Consider the following 16,495-nt stretch of genomic DNA (forward strand, 5'->3'; position numbering starts at 1 on the left):
AGGGATTCCAGAGATAATTTCATTCTTCTGAAATTTAAGGATTTATTTCTGCTGTCATGTCCTTATTCTCTTCTTTCTCTCCTCTGCCTGATTAAATATTTCATTGTTTTGAAACTAAAGATTAATACAACCACCCTAAAGAAGATTTTTTACTAAATAAATCTAGGTGAAACTAAAATGTTTAAATATTACCACTTGAGGATTTCTGGATAGAGCATATGGACAGAGAAAAGTATTTTATTTTTTTATCTTAAATGCAAAATTTCTATGCATTTGATATAATAACCGCTCCAAATGGGTTTTTGTTAGCTAGAGGCATGCTTCAAAGTCTCTTTACTTCAGTTAATGATTAATCGTATACTAAAATAGTTGATTATTTCAATAATCGATTAATCACGATTAAACCTAGTTTGAACAATATTAAAATGTCTTGTTTTATGCTCTTTAAATATTGGCTGTTATATACTCTCAATCTTGTCAATCATCTGTTATAAATGTTAAAATGTTTTAAAATGACCAAATCCGACTTTTTTAAAGTATTTTTTTATTGTACAACTTTACAATCAAATTTTGTACAAATGCTGTTAACAAAAAAATGCAGTTCAGGCTACGAGGAGAAATGTTTATAGGGGGCTGAAAACAAAAACTATCCTCCATGCAGCCGGAGCAAGTATATATGCTGCTGATGATGATGATGATTTCAGGGGTTTTAAGTGGGTCCTCAATGCTTCATCCTACTAACCTCACCATGTGTAAAAGTACACCATGATAGCAAGGAGTTGCATTCAGGTTACCATAGTCTGATCCAGATTAAGATTACGCACTGATGGGGAAACAAAAATCCATCCGGACTGTTGTAGTGATGACGAAGTAGGAAATTTGTTCATTTGATGTTTGGTCCAGGTCCAACGTGTTAAGAAACCGAGATGCAGGGTCAGATGTCTTCCGGTGGGGCTTAAGAGCGGGTGTACTTCCCCCAGATGTGAAGCATGAAGACTGAAGCAATAAACAGAAGGCTCATCACCAGCACAGGAACAGGGCCGCTGTCAAAACAATGAGACACTGATTAAAAACCAGATTAACACAAATCTCATCACTTCCAGCGTCTCTGATTTTATTGATGAGATTTGGAAACTAGGAGGGGCTCTCATCTCTGAAGGAGGCTCTGAGAGCAAGGAGGGGTGGAGCGCAGGAGCACATTGCTAAGTAGCAGCATTGCCATGCCAACCTTCTCCAGCGCCGCCCCTCCTTCTCCCCTGTCAGAAGGCTGTAATTGAGTTGACCTTTCATAGAGGATCCTTTAATGAAGCTTTGAGGCTGGCGTCTAATGCAGGAACAAACACACACTCAATATACACCACTGTATGGCGAGCCTGCCCTCCTTCGACTGGTGGAGAGACGTACTCAATAACAACCACGGCACCATTGATCAGCCACGACTGTTTATAACCAGGAGACAGGATGCCTGTGCTAATACCAGAGCTGGGGATTCAGCAGACTGTAACTTTGAGGATCAGAGTTTTCCTCGCATCCTCTATGCGACAAACAACTGTATGCATGCAGATGATCCGAAGCCCAAACTCATCATTCGTTTTAGCGTAGAGTCACGTCTGCTCAATTTCCTACCATTTAACGTCTCAAGAGTCGGAAATTCTGAAGATTAGCACCTCTAAGTGAAATATGCTGAAATGTCAGAGACTAAACATAAAAACATTACTTTCATATCAGGTGCTGTTTCGTTTGTTTTTTCATTAGCGGTACTCACACTTTAAGGCCTGGCGAGTCTTCAGTGTAGAAGCGCCACATGCCGCCTGTGCCAGCAGATCCTGTGGTCCTGCCACCGCTGCGTGTTCCGCTGCTGGTAGCTTTTCTATAGAGGATATAAAAAAAAATAAATAAAAATCACAACTTAAAATGACCTAAAACTGAAAATAAAGGTCACAAAACACACTTTCAGAGCAGAAATTAAATCAGTGTTAAACAGAGAACACAGCAATATCTCTGAAAAACTGATCCGAACCAAAATGATACAGATACGAATTACACTCCGGCCTCATTCATTGGCATTTAAAAACCATTACAGTAAACAGAAAAAATGTTAAACACTATCAGAATTTAATCTTAACACAACTAGGGAGCAGACTGATTCATGGCTGCTTGGTTTGTGGACAGATTAAACAGAGGTTAATGAGGTAATGAAGAGGATTGGTGGTTACGGGTAATGATGAGAGAGAAGCCACAGTGAGCCTTATGATTACACTCTGATTAAGTCCACACAACAACATTCATCCGTCTTAATCGATGAGGTGCACACCACAACAAACTATTTGAAACCTGCCACTTTCTAACAGTAACTACAAGAAAAAAAGATCTATAAGGATTATTTCCACAAGAAATACTAGAAATAGGTACAACCTGAAGTAAGAGCTTATTTCAAGTTTTGGTTTTATGATAAATAAGAATGTCTAAAAGGAAAAACACTTCTACTCATACTTCCAAAAAAATTAAGTCACCTAATTTTATATTTGGTGATAAAATTAAAGCGAAAAGATACGTGTCCAAAAAAAAAAAAAAAATGCATCTATCTAGACATCTGACTGCATGTCTCACTGTTTTGTGACAAACCCAGATTTGACAGCAAAAATGTCTTTGTTTCTTCTCCACAATAAGAAATCATCAGGTTTAATATTTCTAAGAACAGCAGAATACACTCCAACAGCAACAATGTATTTTTTTATTCAAATAAACCACCCACATTGTTTTTCACCATATGACCTGAGCTCCATCAATGAAATCTTGTTTTTGGATCCTGCTTTGCAGCCTAACCAGCCAATCTGGATCAGCCTTTAGAAAATCCTGTATCGGTCAAACTCTAAGATGTAATATAATGTGTAACAATTATGAATTTATGTCTCTGGACTTGAAAGGAACAAGATATGGCTGTACTGGAATGAATTTATATAGACCAAATAAGACTACTATGTGCATACAAAGGGCTCACCCCCAAGTCCTGCAAAGTGCCTTAAATATTTGTTATGTATAGACATTATATGCAGAAAATTAACATAAGTAAGCATATTATTATTATCACCTGAACTGTTTGGAATAGAATAATAACTGGATATATTATGGTATGAATTTTTTCATGCCAATAACATATTCATCCAGTAGAATTTGAGTTGGACTGTTGTTGGACAGTGCATACCCTGTGTATGTCCATGTTCAGTTTATTTTTAATATTGGCCAATATGTTGTTTTTAAAAGCTCACATATCAGTCAGGCTCTACCCCTACCCCTTCAACCAGTCTGCTACAGTTAAATACCTGACAATCCTGTGCTACATCACTATCACATGTACAAACAAATACCACATGGCCTAGTTTAAATGATATTCCATCCATCCATCTTCTTCCACATATGCTAGGTCGGGTTGCAGGGATAGCAGCTTCAGTAGGGAGCCCCAGACGTCCCTCTCCCCAGCCACTTCGGCCAGCTCCTCGGGGGGAATCCCAAGGCGCTCCCAGGCCAGCTGAGAATCATAGTCCCTCCAGGGTGTCCTAGGTCTCCCCCTGGGCCTCCTCCCTGTGGGATGTGCCTGGAACACCTCACCAGGGAGGCGTTCAGGAGGCATCCTAATCAGATGCCCGAGCAACGCCAACTGGCTCCTCTCGAAGTGGAGGAGCAGCGGCTCTACTCTGAGTCTGCCCCGATGACTCAGCCCCTCACCCTATCTCTAAGGGAGAGCACAGACACACTATGGAGAAAACTCATTTCAGCCGCTTGTATCCAGCTAAATGATATTAAGTTAGAGTTTACCAATGCAAGTGAGTACTGTTATGCAGATTTATTGTGCATCCAAATAAGTTACCACTTGGATGCACAATTGCTATTGTTTTACATATCCTATATTTAAAAACACAATAAAATTCACCCCCACCAAAAAATAGGAGGACTTGGCTATTAAGCATAGGCCATTTCTTGGAAACAGGGTCTGGCCATGCTTGCGGATTGCTGGAGAAAAAAAATGAGTTACGTTTTCTACAACTGCTCCCCAAGAGAATGGGTTAAATGCAGAGGTAAATTTCTCCAACGTGAGATCAATAAAGTTCAATTATTATTATTTTTGGAAGCAGATCCTTTGTTTGGATGCCTGTCCTTGAGCAGGGACCACATTATTTCGGCATTTATCCAACGGCCTAAATTATCACCCTAAGCCAATTTTTATGTAAAAAGTCTAAAAACAAAACTATTTAATCTGGTTCCCTGTGAAAATCCTGTTATCATTGTATCTTATCTTTTAAACCCCGGAGTTTAACAATAATGGATGACTACACTTCAAATTTATACCTTACACCAACCCTTTATGATAGTTACCACAAAACAGGAAAGGGAAATTAAGAATCAAATAATTTCAATTATTTGCGTCATTTTACAAAAATCTAAATAGATTACATACCTTTGTCTGACTGTTGAGCCTGCAGCCCGAGGAGCCACTGTTTTACTGGGGGAACGGCTCGATGCCCCAACATTAGTTGCACTTGCTGCTGGTCCAGGCTGACAAAAAAAAAAAAAAAAAAAAAAAAAAAACATTATTCAAGTAAAATATATCCTCTTTCTATCCATTTATTATGCCAATTACGGCCTCATAATCTAAACAAATGCAAACCCTTTAACATTTTTATGTCATATTTATGCATAGGACTGCATGCTTTTTTCTAAAGCAGAGAATAAAAGAAACAGAAACAGATGCAGAAAAATTCAAAGTCATTCATAGACAAACAAATGCAATAATTATAATAATGCTTACAAAAATATGATGGTAACAATACAACCACAAATGCTGAACGCTATAACAGAAAAAGATCATATGCGAATTAAAACTGTAAATATGAGTTTATTTATATCCTTATCTTGATTTGTAAATGGCACGATTAGAAAAACAGGGAATCATTCTAGACGTTGGTATAGGGATACATTTAGGGATCTAGTATTGGGAGATAGCAGGGTTTAGTTTTAACATACAATAACAGAAACAAATCTAAACTCAGCTGTATGCATTGGATGACACATTACCCTTTCAATCATAATAGCATTTTAGATCCATGTGTAAAAATTAACGGGTTACATTTAAGTATAGGCCGAAGCGTTAAATAATAAAATAGCTCTCAACATCAGTCGTTGTTGAATAATTCTATACGTATATATTTATAGGATTTGATTTAGTACTATTTTCGTGATAAAAAAAAAAGTATGGAAAATAAATCTCAGAGAAATGGCCACGTCCTCAGCTAACTGGTTAACTACAAAACGGTTACTGGCACTAAATGAATGTAAAGAGGCTAGTTAGCCAACAAAAACACATCAGAAAGATCAGATGAAAAGGAGAAATTTACCATTTTGTTTTATGTTTCCTGATGCGGGTCTAAAGGCAGATCGTCTCCAGAACCTGAAGTCCACGTCAGAAAATAGTAGACTGTAGATATATTGGTCAAAACTTCAAAAGAAAGCCTATAAGCTGACGTTCGTCTAAAAGGGACACGATGCTAAATTCAGGACCAGAGCTGGTGACCGAGCAGATGCCTGAATCACTGAATGCATCCAGTACAAATTGAAGTACTGAATCGTTCTCTTAAATCGTTTCATGTTCCATATTTATGGTGGAAAATAAAAAAACAAAAATTTTCTTGATTAAAAAAAGAATGCCAGATATTAAGCAACCATTTTTTTGTAAGGCAAACTTCTGGTTCGCCTTTGCTGTGAGAGAGACGTGTCTCTTAATTGTCCGGTGAAGGAAACTAACGCCATTGTGGGTCAAACCGGAACCTCGAATGGATTCAAAACAGTAGTGGATAAGAACCAAAATGGCGGCCAAGCGTTGCTGTTTCATTATAGTGGTGATCAGGCGAACTTAATCGATGGTTTCCAAACCTAAAGAAGGTAGTGGAGAAACTGAGAGGTAAACATAGCTGTATTTTATACTTAATTGGAGGTGGCTTGTTTTTTTCTTCAATATTAACAACTCTAGACAGATTTTTGAGGTTGGAGAAATAGTTTCCTGCTTCATCTCATATTGACAGTTAGAATTTAGCCCAACTTTCTCTGAAACAAGCTTTTCGTCATTCTGTCTGTATTCTGGCTTTCACTTCTTATAAAATAACTACCATGCGGGGTTTTTAAATGACACACTGTTTAAATATGCAGCTAACGGGTGTTTGTATACATAAATGATTTTGTTTTTACAGGTTCTTTTAGATTATTTGTACATTACACAAAAGTTGCCACCCTGACTTTTTTGTTCCTGTTTACTTTAAAATATCATTTTAGTGTGATGCATAGACATATGTCCTTCTGTAAATGATGTACAGGATGCCTCGGGTGGTGTTTCTCCATCCGGATCTTGGTATTGGAGGTGCAGAGCGGCTGGTGGTTGATGCTGCTGTCGCCTTGAAGTCTCAAGGATGCAGTGTTCAGATCTGGACGGCCCATTATGATCCAAAACACTGCTTCTCTGAGACCCTGGATCCAGATCTTCCAGTGGTATGTTAAAACCCAGATCATAATGTAAAGGTATTACGGTCAACCTGTCTAATCATGACTAATCAGTTATTAACATGGTCATCAGAGAAACCCACTAAGTGCCAAAGTGCAAAGAAAATGCATTTCCACTTAAGAACTCTTTATGTCTTGTAGTTTTTTACTTTACATGGTTAACATTCTGGAAAAATAAATCTCATATTAAGCACATTTCGCTTTTGCTGTCAAGGTGTGACATGACATTAGACGTAATGGCAGCATAATGCTGTGGGGTTCGTAAGCTACCAGGGCTACTCTTTATTGCACATAGTGGAAAATGATCAAGTGGGAAGGCTACCTCCTGATTCTTCTGCTTTACCTGAGATCAAGAGAGATGCAGGTTGGTGCTCCGATTTAATAATGATGCCCCAACCTCATTACAGCTGACTTAAATGGATTAAGCAGACTAAAAAATAACCTAGAATTGGCTTGACCTCACCCTTCCTGAAAACATATGGATCATGTCTGAAAGTTAGGAGGTAGTTTGACCCATCCCCTCCTATCAGGCTTTAATTTAGCAGATAGTATATTGTTGAAACAACTAAATTATGTTTGATGAGATATTATTAGTAGTTTTAATGTATTTTAAAATGTCACTAAAATTGTAAAATCGAAGCCAAAACTGCCTGACACCATGGCAACAAGTGTATGTAGACTCACATGACAAAAAAAACTGTGTAAATATTTAAATTCTAGACACTGAATGTCCAAGATTGTCTCATAAATTGTTATATACATGTCATTTTATTAAAGGTGTGTGTGGGTGACTGGTTACCCACCAGCGTGTTTGGCTACCTGCATGCTCTGTGTGCATATCTTCGGATGATCTATGTAGCCTTCTACCTGGTCTTCCTCAGTGGTTTGGAGTATGATGTCATCTTCTGTGATCAGGTGAGTTAATAATCGGAATCCTTTTAGCCATCCTTTTAGTGACTGATAACTAACTTGGAGTTTTGCAATAGTTAAAAACTATTATATCTTCAGTGTTACTTCAGATTCTTGTAGCTTATTCTCCTATAATTAGACATTTATGTTTTTTTTAAACAACAGATGAATATTTATCTATTTATTTTGTTGTCCTTAGGTATCGGTGTGTATACCTGTGCTGCGTTTGTCCCGACACAGAAAAAAGGTCCTATTCTACTGTCATTTTCCAGACCAACTACTGACCCAAAGGAAGTCTGCCCTAAAGAAGCTCTACAGAGCTCCCATCGACTGGCTAGAAGAACGGACAACTGGCATGGCTGATATGGTAATTAAGATTATACAACTCAACAAAATCGTTTTTTCCAAACCTTGGGCAACACTCCTGGTTTAACAGACAATATTCCAAAGATCCTAACTATAGAATAAAGTAGTGTAACGATTAGCAAGCTCAACCTGAAACCAACCATATGGTGTTTAGATAGTAGGGCGACATTTTGTCTGAAATTTAGGTCGATACACTCAAAGAAAATACCCTGGTGAAAACCCCGTTATCTGATTTTGTTTCATATATATATATATATATATATATATATATATATATATATATATATATATATATATATATATATATATATATATATATATATATATATATAAAGTTTCATATCTCTACATCTTGTTCGCTTGTTTTATTTTACAATCACAAATATCTCTGTTTGGATTATGGGTGGCAAACCAACTAAAAGTATCTTAAAGTTGTGCACTGAAAAAGAAGTTAACGGATTGTTTTCTGAAAAAATATTCATGCAAATACAGCTGTTCTTAGTGATTTTATTGGTAATATCAAAATATCAGGATGTCAAAAAACCTGCAATGTTTGTTTGTTCTTCCTTTAAATGATTTCGTCAGATTGCATGGAGAGAATCTCTAAACAACAGTTTTCAAGTATTTACAAGTTCTCAATCAGATGAAGGTCTGGACCCCAACACTTGCCATATTTTTTTGTTTTAACAATTTAAATTTAAAGTTTTTGGGAAGTTGTTTTGTTGGAAGGTCAACCTCTGTCACAATCTTATAAACATGATATCTCCAGGGATTACCTGTATCTAGCTCCAGCTATGTTTTTATAAACTCTTAGAAGCTTAATACTGCCACCACCATCTTTTACTCTTTTAGATAATGTTTTTAAAGTGATGTGCAGTAATAGCTTTTTCAACCAAACTAAGCATTTTTCATGTTTTTAACACTTTCTTGCATACGTATACTGTGTTTCCTAAACGTCTGAGAACTGGACTTTGTTTGGTTTTCTTCTTGCAACTTGTCTAAAAGTCAAGAGTTGGGGAAGATTCTCCCACCAGATTTCTGGAGCTTATCCAGAGTTACCATGGGTTACCATGCTGCTTCTTTGAATGATTCCCACACCTCTCTGTAGAAAAGAGTTTTGCAGGCATGAAGTTCTCCACAACTTTGTTCCTTGAACTCTCTGCCATGAGCCCTGGTCTTCATAATGCTGTCTGTTTCTCAAAAGAACCTCTAAGGTCTTCACCGTAGCAGCATTTATCCTGATAGTTAATCTCAATTTACTGAACAGTTTACTTCTGAAACAAATTGCTTCTTTTTTACTGAAGTTTATTTAGTGGTACCAAAGTAGAGGGGGATGAAAACAAATGTCTTAAAAAGGAATTTGTGTATCATTTTTCCTTTCACTTCTTGATTAAGTGTGTTTTTGTTTTTTCGTTGGTCTATCATGTGAAATCTCAATAAAGAAGTTAGTTTGAGACATATTTTGTATATTTTAAGATGATGTTTTAGGCTGATAGTTGAGTTGTTGTGTAAACTCAGGAACTTGTCTAAGCTCTTAAAAGTGATGTCAGTCCTTAGGCTGAAGGTCAAAGCGAACTTCAGCAGATATGTTATATGAATATGATTCTTCTTGATTTTATTTGATTTTTTTCTTCAGATTTTGGTGAACAGCCAGTTCACTGCAGGCATCTTCAGAGAGACCTTCCACAGTCTAAACCAAGTCCAGACAGATGTCCTCTATCCATCCCTCAACACTCATACCTTTGATCAGTTGTCCACGGATACCCAGGGCCTGCAGGGGCTGCTTCCTGAGGGAATTTCCCACTTGTTTCTGTCTCTAAACCGATATGAAAGGAAGAAGAACTTAGGTCTTGCTCTGGAGGCTCTGGCAGTCCTGAGATGCAGCCTCACACCAGCCCAGAGAGCAGGAGTTCACCTGGTGGTCGCCGGCGGCTACGATGACCGCGTTACTGAGAACGTGCAGCATTACACAGAGCTAAATGAGCTGGCTGAGCAGCTCCACTTAAAGGACTGCGTCACCTTTATGCGCTCTCCCTCTGATTCAATGAAAGTAGCGCTGCTGCAAACGTGCAGCGCGGTGCTTTACACCCCCAGCAGAGAACATTTTGGGATTGTTCCTGTAGAAGCCATGTACTGCAGCTGTCCAGTTATTGCAGTGAACTCCGGGGGTCCCCTGGAGAGCGTGGCAGACGGGGAGACGGGCTTCCTCTGTGAGCCCACGGCCGAGGCCTTTTCTAAGGCCATGAAAAGGCTCATTGAGGAAACACGCCTCCGCAGGGACATGGGAGAAGCTGGGAGAAGGAGGGTAGAGGAGAAGTTCTCTCTTCAGGCCTTTTCAGACCAGCTGTATGGGTATATAATCCGACTGAGCGAGTGATGGGAAGGGAGGAGGAAAACCCTTGAAATGTGAAAATGAAGAACTGCCAGATGTAAATTACTGTTCATAACTTTTTTTTTGTTTATACACTATTTACAAAAAAATAAGTGTCCAGTGTTTTTTGAAAATTTCAGACATTTTTTTTGTTCAGTCCCTTCAAATTCAAATGTTAAGATACTTAATTCAATGAACAGCGTGTATCATGACTATGACTTGATAGAAAATTAGCAATAAAAACAACCAAAGTCTAGTTTAAAGTCTCTAGTTTGAAAGATTACTGGAAGGGGAACAAAATAGAGCTGCTTGAAACTTTTGCACAGGGCTGTGTGTGTATATGTGAACAGAGCTCAGTGAGTATTATTAGTACTTAGAGGGCAATTAATCAGCCTTTCCCATGAGAGGTTGCTGAGAGGCGAGAAAAGGATGGAATCTCTGTACCAATTAAAAAAATGAGACATTAGTTTACCTGTCCTGTTACTGCAAAAATACCATCTTTTTGTGTCTGTACATCTGAAACTGTGGAAAGGGTGCTGCAACGTGGCAACCAGGAGCCTGGGAAATGAGTCTCCAACGAGGATCATTTGTTAGCTTAAAATGTTTTGGCCTGTTTGTGTTTTTTTCCCCCCATGTTTTGTTTTTGTCTTTTCGGTGATGTAGAAGAGGAACGCAGCCATCGCTGCATGCCATCAGGCAGCGTACAAACTCAGATCGATATGGTGGATGTTTTCTGCTGCATCCTGTCTGTTCAAACCTTTGTTCCCCCTTCTGTAGCTGCCTAAAGGGTTATTAGAAAATGATGGAGCATTGGGCTTTATTAGAGGTCTGATGGGCAGTGTGCCTGGTCTTGGGTCATTATCAATGGGGAGAATAGCAGAAGGTCATTGTGTCTCCGTGATGGCCTCCTCTGGCTTCCCACTGTATAGAAATGCTCCTATTGACGTTCTGGAACTCTTAATAAACAAGAAGACACATAGTTTTCCCCCCCATCTCTTATGAGTCCCTCTTTTGTTGATGCGTTTGTTGGCCTCTAATAGACTTGTGTAAGGATTTTGTGGGCGAGCAGGATGCTGCAGATACATTGTTAATGCCGTAAATAAAACATTCCAAGAGGAAAACAGCAGCTAGAAAGTTTTATTATTTTCTTTGCTAATGACTGGGGGTTCAACAAAACATGAAAGCTCCTATCTTTAGGATTCCATTCTTTGTTTCATTATCACTTCCAGAGTCTTTGTTGTGTTTAAATGGGCATCATTCTTATTCTTAAAGGGAATCAAATAAAAGAAGAGTAAAATTGAGATGCCTTTAATATATTGTCATTATTAAAACAAAGTACATTGCAAATTTTTTTTCACATTGCGAAAAATTGTTGAATTAATAAATAAAAATTAATAGAAAAGGGTCCTATTTCTTCTCTAGAAATTGTAAAACCTTTGAACTATAAATTTACTTAATGGCATAATACTATGGGGTAGAACAACAGTGCCACAATTTAATAAAATGCATGTTAAATATGTCAGTTAATTAGAGTTATGTATTTATATATATATATATATATATATATATATATATATATATATATATATATATATATATATATAGTGGGTACGGAAACTATTCAGACCCCTTTAAAATTTTTGAGTCTTTGTTTCATTGCAGTCGTTTGATAGAATCAAAAAAGTTCATTTTATTTCTCAATGTAGACTCAGCACCACATCTTGACAGAAAAAAACGGAAATGTTGAAATCTTTGCAAATTTATCAAAAAAATAAAAAACTGAAATATTAAATGGTCATAAGTATTCAGACCCTTTGCTAAGTATGTTGTAGAAGCAACCTAAATCTCCCCTATACATTTTGTAAAGTTATTGGTAAAATCAGCTGTAGGAAGCTGCGACATGCTTTCTGTGTCATATTTTCATCTTAAAACAGAAAACAATATTTAAACAAACTCCACCTTACAAAAAGGAATAAATATATAAATATGTTTTTTAGTAGTTAAAAGAATTTCTAAAAAATACTTTATATTCTTACCTCCTACACCAAAGTGGATAACATACCTTGTTCAACATAAACACCAAAAGAAACAATCCTAACCATGGGTTCACAAATTCTATCAGGTATCCTAATCAATCTCAAACAGATTGAGTCTCAACGAAAGCTTTCCATAAAATTACATGTTTTACAAGTTGCACATGTCTCTTCTAATCACAATAAATCTACATTATCTAGCTTTTGCCTCTAAAATTGTCATCATTAATGAAATACTTCCTCTTATAAATCGTTGGCATGGCCACAATACTATTTTTATAAATTCTTATGCATATTGAAAAATATCTCACCTGTCCTGATGTGATTTGGGGAAAACTGCTGCTCCAGTTTCTTGAACTTTCCATAGCTGAAGTCGGCTAGTCGAGTGAGATGTATTTGTCACTTATTAGGGGCCTTTGAGTTGGCTATGTAATATCTGAAACGCCTTCATTAGCCCTAGATGCAATTGAATGTAAATGTTTCAGGATGATAGTGAGTTTAATAATTAACCAAATGATAATGTGTTCTACTTGTGTTTATTTTGTCAAACAAACACAATGAGCTTTAGTGTCCAGTAAATAAAAAATGTCTTCCTTTTGTTGGTCTCATTGGCTTTAGGTTGTCAGTCCTCCTACCTCCTACTGTATTGATTCAGGCATTTCTTCACAGTCAATTTCAAAAGCCGAAAGGCATAGAAACCAACAGTGTTTCCACTTTCTTATCACAGCTATGGGTATTAATTGTCCCATAGCATTGTCCCTGTTGGTCCAATTAGTACTTCTGACTATGGTTTAATTTAAGATAAATACCAAGTTCCACCATGTGGAATATTTCAGATCAATTAATTTATATGAGCCTGCAGGTGCTGATTGCTAATATGGGAAATGTTTTCTGATTTACTATTCAGCAATAGTTTGTGAAAGAAAAAAAAAAAAGAAAGAAATCCCATGTTTACACCCCTATTTGGTTTGAGAACAGTGGAACCAATACAATTTGGCAATCAGATAATTAAATATTGGATGTCAAGATCTAGAATGATTTCTTTAATTAATACAAGAAGTAATATTACATAGTTTGGAACTATTAATTATAGGATGAATATAAATGAAAAAGGAGGCCAAGGAGTGCAAACGCCCAGCAAATGCATGAATTCACAGCAAACTCAAGTCCTGCAAACATAAAAATTAGAATTACAGGTAGGCAAGTTCACAATATGCATGCAAAGACAAAAGTACTGTGAAGGACAAAGATGCAAAGTAAAAACTTGCTGCAAACACGAAGGTGCTAATGCACAAATGCACAAAGCACATGCAAAGGAAAATTGTGGTTAGTAGGAAAAACAACTAAAGGTTAACAAAAGCTGCAATCTATAATAAGAAAGCATAAGTGCTCCAGTCCACTAGTGGGAGACATTCATAAATTTGTGGAGGGCCAGGCCCTCAGTAAAGGCCTTACAGGGACGTTTAGGCTACATCCCTATGTATATAGTAGTTACGCCATTTTATATGAGTGTCTGAATGTCTAATGGATGAAGAAGTGGTGGACTTAAAATTTCCACTAGGTCACTAGGAGAGCAGGTATATCCCCAAATGTTTTGCAATTGCTCTCCTCTCAAAGCATCATGGGATTGATTTTGGGGGTGAGAGACAACAGGTTTGGAGCAGTCATTATGCAAGGAGCCAGTCACATGACCAACGAGGGACGTGAAGTAGTGGCAATCTGTCTGAATAGTCGGTTAACTAAGTACCCTATAAAGTCCACTATATAGTCTCCACTCTATACGGTGGAGGGATCAGGTCAGACATTTGGACACAGCCTTAGAGAGAGAGATTAAAGCTAATTCTGAATACATCAAATTGTGCTCCCCTCGCTCATGTTCCTTCACCTTTCATTGGTTCAACAGTAAGGACCCTATCATGGGTATGGAAGGAACTCTGGACTGCTGGGCTGAATCCAGGCAGCCTTTTGCCTTCTGGACAACATTAAGCGATGGAAAAGCATATAAATGATGCCGGTCAAATTTGGACTACAGCTTCAAAAAAAGGGAACATCAAAAACACAAGTTATATAAACATAACGCCTGAAGCTCTGAATTTTACAAACCAAAACATATAAAGGTGTGTACATTTGCATTGTCACACAGAGAAGAAACATGTATTTTTGTTAAATTCTTGGAGGTCAGCTGTGCCTATACATCATGTAATTCAAAGGATTATTTGAATCCTTATAAATCGTACTGTAAGCGCCAGAGGAACAATGGGAGGTTTTCATGCTAAAACAACTATTATAGGAAGCATTTATGCTCCTTTCCCTACCTCCTTCTTTAGCGCCAGCTATCTTCAGACAACACTTATCAATTTGAGTGTTGACACACTTCTACTTTGGTAAAGAATACTTATCAACTTGCAGAATTCGCACTTAGCCTTAGTGTTTAAAATGACACAAAGGAAAGGTTACCTTTTTTCTTCTTCCCTCCAAATGAACTCTGAGTGGGCATCCTGTTTTTTCAACAAATATGATGTTTGGACATTATTAATAATGTCTACAGTCTGGTCATTTATGCTGATGAGTGTTGAGTATCATGGAGTGTTATCAGGAGCTAGTTTGCAACTTTTCTTAACTTGCAGTTGCTTGTGCTAGTTGTAGTGTTTTTCCTTTGCATGAATTTTGTGATTTATATGTTCGCAGCCAGTTTTGTGTTTGCAAGGTTTTTCCACTTTGCTTCTCCCCATTCTCTGTGATTTTATCATATCTCCTTTGTTTTGTGTGTTAGTCTAATTTTTGCATTTGCTAGTGCAAGTTTTGTGTTTTCTATTCTAGTTTTTGAGTTTGCTGGACTTATTGATTTTTGTTAATTATGTATTTGTGTGGTGTTTGCATCCCTCTACCACTATATATGAATAAATAAATAAAACAATAACCTAACATTACAAACCTCCCATAGCACCTTGAGCTTGTTAGTAAAAAAAGAAAGAGTAAGGGCCTGTTGTCAAGCCACTAAGCCCTCTTTGTGTACCCACATTCAGTATAGAGATCTTTAATCAATAAAGCAGCCAAGAAAGCTGCTGTAACTCTGGAGGAGCTGCAAAGATCCAAAGCTCAGGTGGGGAGATATTGCTTAAAGGGCAAGCATTCCACAAATCTGGCCTTTATCTAAGAGCTGAAGGTTTCTTTTTACCACAAGCCATTAAGGGAGTATATGTTTAAATAGGACTAAAATTTACTTTCTAGATGCAAAACACAGCGCGTGGTGTAAGAATTAACGCTTTATATGATCCTGAATGCCCCATAGCCACTACGAAACATGATGATGACAACTTTCTGCTGTGAAAGATGCTTCGGGGAGATTAATAGAGCTAAATAGAAGACAATTTTGGAAGTAAATCAAATGCCAAAAAAATCACTTGGTCAGTGATTTTTTTCATTGCTTATTTCTTTTTTTTCTTTTGTTCTTATGCTTTAAGAAAAGAGGGTAAAACAGAAATTGGAGATGAATTCATTGCGAATGTTGTAATAAATTATTGTGATGATGTTATACTGGCATAAAAGCATTGAGATATTTCTGAATATAAATCCAACTCTGAAATGCTTTAAAGGGAAGATGCTAAAACGGGACATTGAGCATCTAATTAAAAACCATTAATTTGGCAACATTGACCAGGTGCTAAACTTAAACAGATAGGAGGAAAAAGCTTTTGAGAATATATAGATTTCAGTGGTTTATAGATAAGGAGGCCTAAGGAAGAACAGGTGAACATATATATCAAAAGCTGCAGGCAAGCAGTGTGGGGGGGGGGGGGGGGGGGGGGGGGGGGGGGGGGGGGGGGGGGGGGGGGGGGGGGGGGGCATTATTTGCATATTTATAGGTATGCATAACTTAAATGAGGGAAAGATATAGAATAACCCCCATGTTATTTCATTATATATATATATATATATATATATATATATATATATATATATATATATATATATATATATATATAAAATCAAGCATCTGTTTAGTTTCACAAGTTTAATCACTGAACCAATGAAAATGCTTAGTGAAAGACAACATCACTGTTTGAATAACAAATGCTGATGTAATTCAGTTAACAGGAGAGAATAACTGTAATCTTGATGTAAACTAGTGTTAGAATTTATAATATTTATTGGCCAATATTTTAAGTCCATACATGTTTGTGCTCTTGCTGTGTCCGTGTGTGTGGAGCTTTTGAAGCCTCTGATTGGGCAATGCAATGCAAAAGAAAAGGCATTTTAAACAAAA

The 16,495-nt window shown here is 37.2% G+C and overlaps 2 protein-coding genes across 2 annotated transcripts; one reads left to right on the top strand and one right to left on the bottom strand.

Moving 5' to 3' along the window:
• Nucleotides 1-539: 539 nt before the first annotated feature.
• Nucleotides 540-5,554, bottom strand: sec61b (SEC61 translocon subunit beta). The gene is made up of 4 exons (XM_038291067.1): nt 5,394-5,554; nt 4,457-4,554; nt 1,766-1,870; nt 540-1,043 (listed from the first exon to the last, which is right to left on the bottom strand). The coding sequence occupies exons 1-4, from the start codon at nt 5,394-5,396 to the stop codon at nt 956-958; spliced, it is 294 nt and encodes a 97-aa protein (XP_038146995.1). The 5' UTR covers nt 5,397-5,554; the 3' UTR covers nt 540-955.
• Nucleotides 5,555-5,815: 261 nt separating this feature from the next.
• On the top strand, nt 5,816-11,496 carry alg2 (ALG2 alpha-1,3/1,6-mannosyltransferase). The gene is made up of 5 exons (XM_038291066.1): nt 5,816-5,956; nt 6,366-6,537; nt 7,327-7,464; nt 7,658-7,825; nt 9,461-11,496. Exons 1-5 carry the CDS (start codon nt 5,916-5,918, stop codon nt 10,199-10,201), a joined length of 1,260 nt encoding a protein of 419 aa, XP_038146994.1. The 5' UTR covers nt 5,816-5,915; the 3' UTR covers nt 10,202-11,496.
• The last annotated feature ends 4,999 nt before the right edge of the window (nt 11,497-16,495 follow it).

The sequence above is a fragment of the Cyprinodon tularosa genome, unplaced genomic scaffold (assembly GCF_016077235.1).
Source record: "Cyprinodon tularosa strain WSP-4 unplaced genomic scaffold, ASM1607723v1 ctg291, whole genome shotgun sequence".
Lineage (NCBI taxonomy): Eukaryota > Metazoa > Chordata > Actinopteri > Cyprinodontiformes > Cyprinodontidae > Cyprinodon > Cyprinodon tularosa.

Bases quoted from the DNA above. Each gene is read 5' to 3' on its own strand.
- alg2 (XM_038291066.1), top strand. From the start codon at position 5,916: ATGGTTTCCAAACCTAAAGAAGGTAGTGGAGAAACTGAGAG. The intron at 6,538-7,326 runs GTATGTTAAAAC...ATTTTATTAAAG, and splicing joins TGGATCCAGATCTTCCAGTG to GTGTGTGTGGGTGACTGGTT. The intron at 7,465-7,657 runs GTGAGTTAATAA...TGTTGTCCTTAG, and splicing joins ATGTCATCTTCTGTGATCAG to GTATCGGTGTGTATACCTGT.
- sec61b (XM_038291067.1), bottom strand. The intron at 1,871-4,456 runs GTATGTAATCTA...TATCCTCTATAG, and splicing joins GGCTCAACAGTCAGACAAAG to AAAAGCTACCAGCAGCGGAA. The intron at 1,044-1,765 runs GTGAGTACCGCT...TTGTTTTGACAG, and splicing joins GACTCGCCAGGCCTTAAAGT to CGGCCCTGTTCCTGTGCTGG.